The 12,299-nt window shown below is 34.2% G+C and overlaps 1 protein-coding gene across 2 annotated transcripts in view; it reads right to left on the minus strand.

Moving 5' to 3' along the window:
- MAN2A1 (mannosidase alpha class 2A member 1) overlaps positions 1-12,299 on the minus strand; it is a 127,779-nt gene that overhangs the window by 62,457 nt on the left and 53,023 nt on the right. For both annotated transcript variants that reach the window (XM_040578908.1, XM_040578909.1), the window contains exons 10-12: positions 8,470-8,655; positions 6,978-7,092; positions 4,018-4,085 (exon numbers count right to left, since the gene is read on the minus strand). In XM_040578908.1, the coding sequence (XP_040434842.1) occupies positions 4,018-4,085; positions 6,978-7,092; positions 8,470-8,655 (369 nt within the window). The remainder of the gene's footprint in view (positions 1-4,017; positions 4,086-6,977; positions 7,093-8,469; positions 8,656-12,299) is intronic.

Genomic DNA, 12,299 nt, shown 5'->3' on the forward strand with positions numbered 1-12,299 from the left:
AACCACCACAGGGGCTGGCCAAGGCAGGCAGGTCATTGCTCGGGGACTGGCTGGGCATTGGGCAGCGAGCAGTTGCATTGTGCACCCTGTGTTTTCTTTCTTCCTTTCCCTCTGGATTTCATTCTTTCCCCCTCCTCCCTTTTCATTATAACTGTTATTGTCATCATTGTTATTATTGTTCTTTCATTTTTATCCTATTTCAATTATTAGATTGTTCTTATCCCAACTCTTGAGTTTTACATTCCTTTCCGATTCTCCTCCCACCCCTGTGTGAGAGGGGAGTGAGTGGCTGTGTGGCACTTAATTACCAGCTGGGGTTAAACCACAACAACTCCCCAGTCAGGTACATGAAGGCTCAGAAGTAATTAAAAAAAACAAACAAACCGGGGGGGGGGGTGGGGGTGGGGTGGGGTGGAGTTGGGGGGGGGGGGGGGGAGCAGAGCATGACTGATACTGGATACTGTTGGATCTCATTCACTCCTAGGCTCAACATGTTGTGCCAAACAATACTACAACATCCAAGCCGGTACGGACAGCCAATTCAGTTATTCCATCGTGTATCACATTCCCCTGCAATGCTGTCTCCAGGAAACACCACAGATTAAAAAAAGCTAAGAAATCTTGCCACGCACACTGTCGACATACCCTGTATCAACAGGTCACAGCTTAAACTGGATGGCAAGATGTTCAAACCCACCCAACACCACTGTCCAAGTCCAGTGAGTGCAAGCCTTTTGACATTCGGGAAGAATGACCTCTGTCAGACTACTCCCAAGCAGCAACGACACTATCAAAGGACAGGGCTGTCATGAAAGTATGATGCAGCATCCAGTTTATCAGTATACTCGTGGGCTTTGTCTCCAAGACAAGCTGTATTATTTGTTAATTTCAGAACAAGACAAAAGCAGTTCCATTTCTAGTTGGATATTTTCTTGCAAAAGCTTTGTTTTCAGATGAAAGTAACAATTTTGTAAAAAGCATGCTACTTTATTAAAGGGGTTTACTATAATTAAATACACCATATTTTCAGTACTCAAAAGCCTAATCATAAGACCACTTAGTTGTTCTAAGGTAGCGGAGTCACAGTAAGATTTAAAGTACTCTATTTCATTGAAACTAACACCTTACTCTTTTTTTATGTAATTACAGATTCATAAAAATACGGCAACAGAGCCCTACAGAGATGAGATGCACAGGTCGAGAGGAAACAATACCAAATATATTAAAAGTGGTACCTGCTTAGAAGCAGCTTGAAAGGCATTTCTTAAACACACAACAATCTGGAGCTACTTCATAGTAGAACACTGACTGCTGAAACAGCCGTTTTTTTCCTCTTTTTTTGCATGTAATCAAGCTGTACTAGCTCTCCTGTACAGTCTGTCTGATCAGTTTTTACTACTGACTACAAACTTTCATAAGCAGTGAAGAGAACACAACTCAAAATCATCAAAAGGAAGGCTGGATGAGAGAGACAAAAGCATACCATCAACTACTCTCCCATTGAAAAGCAGGTTAGATTTGAAATTGACAGCATCAACTCAGTAAAATAAGAAAAAAACAATAGGAAAATGACTAATTAATCACATTAAAAATCTTATGAGCTTCCTGTCAGTAGTTTTCCTCTAAATTTATAGGTGATATGAACAAAACTTTTATAAGAATAATCAATTTACAATATAGCTATTTTTCAAAATCCTGAAATGGAATGCTACAAAAAGGTAAATATTCAGCCAATTAAAGAAAAGTAACACCTTGCCAATTACATTGACTTAATTCTACCCCACATAATGGTATATTAAAACACATTATCAGAAATAAATCTAGAGATTTCACGCTACAAACAATAAAGGACTTATGCACAGAGGATAACCAAATAATTAAGTTTTGGCAAGAATCAGTATTTTCAATCTGCTGATGCCTCAAAATTCGAAAGGAAAAATCAGTTTCTGTTTTAGAAGCGTCTTACTGAAGTTTAAGCACAGTAATCTTTAATGGTAAATTTATCAAGGCGAGTTTAAGATTCAGCTGAAATTAACATTTCACATCTTTACTGGTAACCTAGAAAAATCAGACACACAGTCATAATATTCACGTACTAGACTTAAGCAGAAGTTACTGTCTGAGCTTTTCACAATGGTAATAATGTTAGTGGAAATTCAGATTAGAACCAGGGATAAAGTTAGAAGCCTAGAAAGACTAAATCCGTTTTTATAAGACAAAATAATTGAACATACAGATATTCAAATTAAAGTTTTAACAATAAAGGAAATATGTAGTGTGTACTTCAACATTACTTTGAAAATGTTTCCAAACAGGAAGTCATTAGAAAACAACAGGTTTTCAGGCAGCAGTATCAACATTCCTTTGTAATTCTTCTCCTCCCCTTCTACCTCACACTTTTTTCATCTTTATTCTATATCCCATAACTCTGATTACATAGCCTTTGGAACATGAATTGCATCTCAAAATGACTGTATAATATCTTCACACAGGCAAATTAAAATAAGCAATTATCTACCAATGTTACCGTCTTAGTAACTTCACACAACTTTAGAGAACAGCAGCAAAAGACTGCTAGGATAATATTAATTTTAAAATAAAAAGGCTTGGCATGTGTATCTACTTCATATGCATAAATGCACAAACACCAAAAAGGGAAAAAACTTACTTAGCATACTATGCAGAGAGATAAGCGGGATGCAAACAAAAGGAGTATCACAGGGGATGGAAGGGGCATGGAAATGCTATGGGGGAAATTTCAGCAACTAACCTAGGCAAGGAAAGCAAAAGAATTAAAAGCTATCCTCAAATGGCAAAAAGTCTACTTTATAACTTGCCTCCAGCCAACTGTTTATATACAATATATACAGTCTCTCCCATTGAAGATATCTGAGAGCACATTTTTAAGAAGTTAAAACCTTTTTAGTTACATATCTAGGCACCTGATCATTTTGGACAAGTTTAATATAATTTATTAGCACCTATCTAGAACTGCAATAAGAGAACAGAAGTTCTATTTTAAAAAAAAACCCAGTATGTATGTCAACATGACTACTAGAAACAAGCTTCTATTAAAACTATATATACACATATATTATACATATTTAACTTTAGAAGACTCAAGACAGCTTCCCCCAGAAGCTCACAAGGACCAAACTGCTTGTTTTCTTGACGAATCTGATTAGAATTTTTAACAGTAGCCGTTAGTCTGCTGAATAGTGTGATACCTTCGTGAATTAGTCAAGTAGGTTTTATTAGCTTGCCACTTGCTAGAACTAGAAAAAATAAATGCTAACATCAGCAAAAATAGTACACTACTTTTAAAATTAATCTTAAATCATCTGTTCTGTTAGCAAAAACATTGTATAATTTGATTTACACCCATAGCAGCTCTCATATTCATAAGTCTTATTATTCACTTTATCTGGATTAGTAGACTTTTATGAATGTTTAAGTTATTTCAGGTTGGATACTGAATGTTCATGGGCATAGCAGGATGTCAGTTTCAACTGAATACTCTAAACCTAAATATAATTAAAGTAGTAAGCTCTTTTAATACAATGCAAAGTTGCAATTAAGAGAAAACAGTGTCCTAATTTATCTTCTACTTGAATTGTAAAGAAAATCCAGCTTTTCTATATTGTGATTTTTAGGCCTTATAAAAACTAAGTTTTTGCTCACACTACTAATTATGTTTTAATTATGTCTAATTAGAATTTTCTACTGCTCCTTTCAAGTATAATTTATTAAGGATTTCAATGCTATAAAAGCACATAGTAAACCTACTACCTGCTGCAGCTGAATTAGTGCCACGTGAGAAACTTCTATAGTTTTAAAACTGCTGTGTCGTTTTTCAACTACACATAATATTAGCATAATATGCCAGACTACATTTTATTTATTTTTTTTTATGAGTGAAAGTTAAAAAAATGAAATGGCATAAAAACCTACTAGGTAGTGAAAACACAAACATTGGTAGAAGAATCTCATACACTAATTAATACATAAATTATTTACCTTGGTTGCAATGTCAGCTTTATAACTGTCTTGTGTGGCAAAGAATCTTGGGAAGACTGAACATCATCCTACAAGAGAACATCTTTGAATTTGCTTTTGAATACACTTAAATGTATGATATATGAGCTTTGTCTGTGATATGAACCTTATGAATTACAAAACCACGCTAGCCATATCATAAACAGAAGCTTATTTTAGCATGCTACATAGGACGATGAACCACAGAAGTTTACAAACTAAGTACTTGAGACTGACAAAAGAAAAAGGCTTACTTTCACCAATTCATTGGGGAACATTTGCTTTCACTAGATGTCTCTTATTAGATACCATTATCAGATTGCCACCCCCGTGTTTTCCTTTCTGCATACAAGACATCATAATTGCCATCTTCCTTCAAATTTTACAAATACTTACCATATATTTTTATTCACTTTCTTTTGATTTAAATCTATTCTGAAACCCTACAACTCGTGTGTATTTATCAGACAGATTTTGAGTTTAGTTGTGTGGATTTTCAAAAAACATAATTTGGGGTGTTGGTATGATTTTTACATGATATAAACTACTTGAAGAATTGTTTCACAATATTGAATTCTTATTTTTCATGAGTTTCTCTCTTTTCTTAAATAAAATACAAACCAGGGCTCACTACCAGTGGCAAAAGGTAGTGACAAGCCATTGCTGTCACTATGGCATTAGTCTTTTAAGACAACAGCCAAGCTGTTGATGTACTGTTATATACCTTTGATAGTTCCTATAATGCTGAGAATTACAGACTTTGTAACTGAAGCGCAAAGCTCTCAGTTACTCAAAATATTCCAAAACATCCTAAAAATTATGTTTTTGAAATCCAACTATTGACATTTACATGAAAGTTTTCTTCCTGCACTCAAAGAAACAAGCCTAATATACAGGAATGCTGCAATGGCTGCATTGTTTTATAGGTTGAATCTCATCCTATTGGTTGGATCATGCAGGGATCTCCAAGTTTCTTCTGATTTTCAGTGTATTGTCTTCCAAGCTATCTAGTGTTTGTTTGTTTACTGATGCAGAGTCCATAAAACTTAAGACATGATATGCAAGGTATTCAGTTACCAGCTGAGAAAACCATGATGATTTTGCATGTAACTAATAATTAAGAATAGCAGAAACACAGTACTAGTAGTGTCATTATGAAATCCTTCCACCATGTCTCATTTCCAACTGCCTTTTTCCTGGCCTCAAGAAAGGCCAGTTTATTCTGGTTGTAACCTACTATCTACTGGAATGCTGCTACAGTCTCTTGCTCTGTTCCTTTGACCACGTGTTTTTTCCTTCTTCACCCTTCAAAGACAAAGCCATTTTCAATCTTCAGGTCTTCACCATTTGTCTTTCTCAAGTCTCAGCATTCATTCTGAATGCCCATATCTGAGCAATTCTTGATGTCAGCTTCCATCAGCCACCAAAATACCATGATGGTATTTGAAAGCAAGTGCCTTTGAACTTTCTACTTACTCAAGGTTTGCAAAAGAATTTTTGTAAATAACCTGAAGTTCTTGCATTATCCCATTTTACAAATCCCAAATTATAAACGTTTTGTTGTGGCAAAGTACTGTGTGAATATTAGATTTATGGTATGCTGCAGTTACTGTATATCATACAGATAAATCATAATCTACTTCTGCAATCACTTTTTTCTGGTTTATATAGCTATAATAAATTTATTGAAATAAGAACTTTCTTTTTGTTTCTGCTTTCACAGTGAGGAGGGAGAGTTTGACTTAGTATGCTTCTAGGCAATATGCAGTTTAAACAGCAGTTAGCACTTCTACAATCCAGTGGTATTAATCCAGACTTATAAAGAACAGGAACAACGCAAGTTTTGCAAAACGTAGTAACACATCATCTTCCAATATAATTCAGAGCACAAGTGAAAATTCCATTCCACAAATTACTTTGAAACATTCTTACTTTATGAAGGTGCACATTCATTTTGTTACCTTTTCCAACCAAGAGAAAAATGACATATTCACGGCACACACGCATGTAGCACACACCCACAGGCACATATGCTTCATGGACATATATATTAATATTGAAGTAATAAACCGTAAAAAACCCAATTTTAACTTATTTATTTATTTATTTAATGTATGTGACTGGAAGGGTAATTCAAAGTATGACACATTTGGCACACCTAAGCCAGCAGAATATGTGTCATATTAGTTATGTTAGTGTAAGGTAACCATATAATAAAGACTGTCTTAATCCTGCTATGTTTATGCACAAAGAAATTAAAGCATCTTGTTTCCTCTTTATACCAGGTATATGGACTTCCAAAGACTACCTATCACAGCAAAGAGCTTCTGCTCAAATAGAAAAGAAACCAAGAAATCTGAAAGGAAACAATATTAGTAAGTGTAATCCTTCAAGGTACTCTTCACTGCAAAATGGGTCTCAAGATGTGTGTGGATCTGTTGTTTACTTTATCATTGGTAGATTCTTGTTTCAAGTGATTTCAGCTAAGGAGAAAAGCAGGGCTTGCCTAGACTTGCTCTTGCAAATTCAACTTAGGCTTATGTTCAGGACGGAAAGTTTCCTGTTCCTACATTTGTTAAGTATTAAGTAAAGCCAAATTACAGGACTGCAGATCATCATATACATTTACTAATCATATGCATGTCAACAAATTATGCCCACAAAAGTACCGTAACACCTAGGTTTACTATGTGATTCACCAGTGGAACAAAATAAGCCCATTTACTTTAGATGTGTGTAGGGGGTTCAGCATTAACTGCTGAAGTTTTCACTCTTTACTTCCCAATATCTTCATTTAATATGAAGAGTGGTAAGCAGCAGATTTTTGAGCAGGTATTAAGCAGCAAATTTCATTCTAACTTTCCTTCCAGACCACTCAAACAGTATTGAAAAGACATAGTTCACATCTCATTTTTGGAAAAAAATCAAGAAAGATAGCTCACCATCTTCAGAAATGGAGTTGATGTGTCATAATTGTAAGTACCTTTGTCCTTCAGGATTAGAATATGAGCAGAGTCAATTATCACTTTCTTCAAGTTCATTATTGAATGGAAAAGCCTGTTCAAAATTTTAATGTCTTAGTTAGTTTTCAGTTGTTTTTATTCAATGTGATAGCATGAAGATTTTAAAAGATCAAAGAACTCAAAAGTATGTTACAGAAAAACAAATGTAATTTGTAATATCAATATAACATGACAGTAAGAACAGCTAATTGCAGCAGGTGACCAGACTGCAAAATGCAAAAGAATTCTGAATTTCATTATGTTTCTACCTTGCATACTGAAAATGAGGTACATCTCTACCCCACTGCTATGCCACAAAATGTATATCCTCAAAATACCAAGCACTTTTTCAAAATGCTTATCTTAGGAAAGTCTGTGGTTTGTATGTTTTATTTCCAGTATCTACAGCAAAGACAAGCCTGAAATGCTCGTCACAAAGTCAGGGTTATGTTTAAACAGGATTAGAAAAAGAATCAGAAACACAAAAATTTAAATTACCACTATTTCCACTGCTTCCACTGACACAAGATTTACAAATTCTCAAATACTGAGTGCTGTGTAACTTTTTTGTAAAGTGAAAAAAAGCCTTTTACTGCCTCATATCCAAGTGCACTGCATTTGTTTATAACTTGATCACACCTATGTTTTTAATAGATAAGCATTTAAAAGATTTATGGAATTTAAAAATCCTTTCATGAATGCAGTAGTTTAAACTGAGAGAGACTATTTTAGGGGCATTTAAAACCATAACTTATTTAATGGACATGCTCTACTATGAACCATCTACTATCATCTACCTCAATTAATCACATTTACTAGCACCTAACATTAAAAATTTTCTGAAAAAAAACTTAAAGCATATGTTGACAGACATACGAATATAAAATACACTATTCAAAAAAGATTCCACAAACTAGTTAGCAGAATAATTTGTAAATACTGAGAAAGCAACTAACCACCAGATCTAACAGAATAAACAGACAAAATAAGTAGAAGATTGGAAACATAAAAAAAATTTCCCACACTGAAGGTACATTACAGAGGGTGTGGATTTTCCAAGGAATGTATGCTTAAATTAGCATGTGTCTTGATGATTATTTAGCACAGGCAGATATAAAATGTTCTCCTATACACTAGTTAACTGCAGAAAATAACAGCCCTGTTATTAAGGAACTCTTGGTATCATGCCTACCTAGCTTCTTTGGAAACCTTGGAAATTTTGTTTTGACATCAAATTCTTACTTCAGAGGATTAAAAAATATTTCATAAATTAAGAGCATGTGTAACCAAGTTAACTTCTTTTGTAAAGCACCAGTAGACTTTCAGTACTATTTTGCGAGCTACAGCAAATCTGTATCTCTGAAATAAATACTTCTGTTTTCAAAAAGCAAAGGAAATCAAGATTTAAGTTTACATATTTACAATAACTTACCTAGTGCCATAATCCACAACTACCCAATCTTTAGCTGTTCCTGTAATAGCATCATGATGCTGAAAGAGTCCAAGGTTCCTCCTAGCTTCTGTCAGCAATTTATAGTTATTCACTGAAGGAAATACACTCATCTTCTCAGATTTACTGGACTGTACCAAAGCCAAGGAGTAGAGGATTTCAGCTGACCTGGAATTGCAGAGAAGAATCAAATATTTATATAGGTTTAAAAAGCAAAATGCAACACACATTTTACTTGAAAAATAAACGGATATTTTTGTATTTTTCCACATGCCTAGTTCCACAAGTTCTTTAAACATTGATCTTGTACTTTTTAGCCTATCTCTAGATTCAAACAGTTGAAAACCACTGCGGCACTTCACCATCAGCTAATTTCACACCTTGTAAGCTTCTTACAAGCCTTCAGTGACGAAAATAGAGTTTATAAAATAAAAATACAACAGTAGAAAGTAAGATACAGTTTTCACAAACGTGTGAGGTATATAGATCTGATCTTAAAGTGATACAGTAAGGATAGACTGCCTTACAGGAGATACACAATTCCTATTTCAAAAAGCGATTTATTAAACAAAAAAAGCTGTTTTAAAGAAATATATTGATCTGTACATGCCATATAGTATCTATTCTGCCATTTGTACTTCAAGCAAACTAAATTCTCTTGAAGATAGGCAGTTCGTGCACCTGCTCACTATATATTCACTTAACACTGAGAATGCTGCACTCAAAAACTCTGACTGAACACAATGCAGAGTCCTTCTCCTTAAGCAAAAGCCTAGCACTAACATACTACCACTGGGTTGTCACTTGCTTTATGAGAATCTATATTTATTTTACAAAAAGTAAAAACCTGTAATTGCCAGTTATTATGAGTACTTGACTAACAAAGATGCCTGTAGAAATTCTGAGAAACCATCTGTTAACGTTCTTCCCCTACCTCCATTTACTAAAATGTTACAGTTCTGGTTGTGTAAGTCTGAAAAGTGTCAGATTCCTATTCAAACTTTATTTGAACTTAATGAATGTTTCTCAGGTGTTTGGAGAAACCAAGAAGATGCAGTTTAATGTTACAAAGAGGAAAGAAAGTAAAATAATATATGCTCCTGAAACAAATATAAAACTAACTTCTTAGGATGTAAATAAAAAAAAAAGGGAAAATGCATCAACGTTCACATTTACCTAGGCTGTTGTGAGTACATGTGTTCCAATTTAAACTACGTACAACAACAAATTGTAAAATCACGCTCAGCTTGGGTTTTCAGACTGTGCATTTATATTAACTATTAACATGAAAAATATATTTGGAATCAGTTTAGTCTCTTTGTCTTCATGCATCACATAGGTGACAACTATGTAAAAACTGCAAATAATGTCAAACTGAACTGAAAGGTACCTTGCAAATATACAGCTCAATTTATTTTCATACTGTCAAGATTTGAGGAAAAGGATGAGATTGTGGTCTTACAGGTAAAATAACCGTTCAGAAGTTACACGCAAAATCAAGGTGTTAAAAGGCGTCATTCCTTTTCTTATTACTAGTGCACTTAAACTCAATAGTTGTGATTTTAACATTGATTAGTGCAAATGCCTACATCTACATATTCCTCCACCTTTGTTCTATTATAGCTTAACTTGAAAGGAAAACTAGTACATTGTAGTTAAAATGGCATGAGATGCACATTCATCTAGTGGATAAACACTGACTTAGCTAGTAAACACTGACCCAACTGTAGCTATGAAGTAAAGATTTATAAAATGTTAGTCCCCACAATACCAGTTACATTTTACTTCCCACAATCCCACCTCTTTTTTCCTTTTCTTTTTTTTTTTTTTTTTTTTTTTAAATAGGGAAGTCCGTTATTAATAAACAAGGTCACAACCTTAAAACTAGAAAAAGTAACATTACAATGAAGCTGTATAGTAAATGTATTTTCAGTTCAAACTACTCCCAGGACTTCACTTTAAATCCATTTTGTCTATAAGGAACACTTGGAACCCTTTTGCCTTTCAGAAATATAACTGATGCTGTTTTACACATTCATTCAGTACACCAGTCTCTTAGAAGTAAAATTTTCAAGTCTCAATACTATTCTAAACATTAGAATGGTTCAATGGTGAAAGATGAAAGGCACTCAGAAGTGAAACTACAAGAAACATTAGAGAATGCTTCAACTTAGAAGTAAGCATTTACTCCTCTTGAATATCCTTCTATTTTGTTGTAATTTGTCACTGTATCTCTGCCTGATGGGACATTACAAATAGATCAAAATTTGCTTCACTGATTGCACAAAGCCTACTCTAGCTTACCTTTAGGTCCACTTTGTATCTAAGCTAAATAAATAATAAATAAATTTCCCAAAGAGTTTCTGACCTCTCAAGATGTGATCTTTTCTGTCCATCTGTACCACTAGAAGTATCACTGCTCTTGTCCTGCTTCCAAATTCCAGTATTTTTTGCAGACTTGCTGTAATTTTTCCCCAACCTATCTGTTAACAATGAAACCAGAATGCACTCTTGTTCCCAACTATGCTGCTGTTCTTCACATCCTTCCACTAGTATGTTAAGCAAACTTCTGGTCACTGATCTCATCACCCTTCAAACTACTTCAATCCATCCATCTCTCACTTATGATTAAAAAAAAAATAAAATCACAAATCAACACTGATGTCAATCTCCACCACAAAATCAAAACTATCATGCACTCACTTTCTTTAATGCACAAAGCCTGTTTTCAAAAAAGTTTTGGAAAAACGCACCCAACCAACTCTTTTCTTGCTTAAATGGCCACCCACCATAGCATGTCCTGAGACTGAAAACTGTTTCCTGGCTATTATGTAGCAGTGAAGTTCTTCTTAATCTTGGTACTGCTAGAACTTAAGAATTCATTCTTGATAAAGAGCACATACACATACATTTTTAATTCCTGTTCATGGTTCATTCCCCCTCTCATATATATATATGTACACATATATACGCACACTAGATAGATACATATGTTAGCTCAGAAAGAACTATGGAAAATTTAATCATAGAGATTGGGTCAAGTGTGTTATTAATTAAACATGACCATAACATATTTCCTCTGACTTTTAAGAAAATAAAAAATAAAAGACAAAACCCCCAGTTCTGCTGTTCTCACAGCTAACAAACCATCTTTGAAGATTCTCCAGATGTCTGAAAGCAAAGTTGCCAAAAACTCCCGATACTACACTGACAAGAGTACATCTATGCATTTTGTTCTGACCTGTTCTCCACAGTGGATAATGAACGATGAAGAATTCCCTAGAAATTTTTAGAAACATGCTTTGTTTTAATTAACAAGACTGACGGTTTAGTTTTCTTCCAGAGATTCTTTACCTGTAAGTCTAGCATCATTTTCACAAGTTAAAGGTAACTCAAGTTCTTAGAAGAAGACACCTTTTAACAGTGTAAAGTTGTAAATACTACAAATAAACCTGAAAGCAATTTATATTAAGTTTTCTGCATCATAAGTAATAAAAAACCCCCAGGAAAATGGCAATGAAGCAAACACTTTAAATCTTTGAGAAAATGGGCTATGATAAAACTTAGAGAAAATTAAATCCTTGGTGCAATTTAACAGAAAGGAATTCATGCAGAAGTATGAAAAGCAATTCAGTAGGGAATTCAATTTATATGGACATCATCTGTCCTGTTTTCTATATAGCTTGTCTTTTCCAATAGCAACATTAAACAAGGCTGGTTCTGCTGAAAATCAAAGATTATGATAAACAAGCTAATGAGAACAGAGCTAATTAGTATTTATAGTGTTGATACAGTAAGTAAAAAATAAAATG

Source organism: Falco naumanni, chromosome Z (assembly GCF_017639655.2).
Source record: "Falco naumanni isolate bFalNau1 chromosome Z, bFalNau1.pat, whole genome shotgun sequence".
Classification (NCBI taxonomy): Eukaryota; Metazoa; Chordata; class Aves; order Falconiformes; family Falconidae; genus Falco; species Falco naumanni.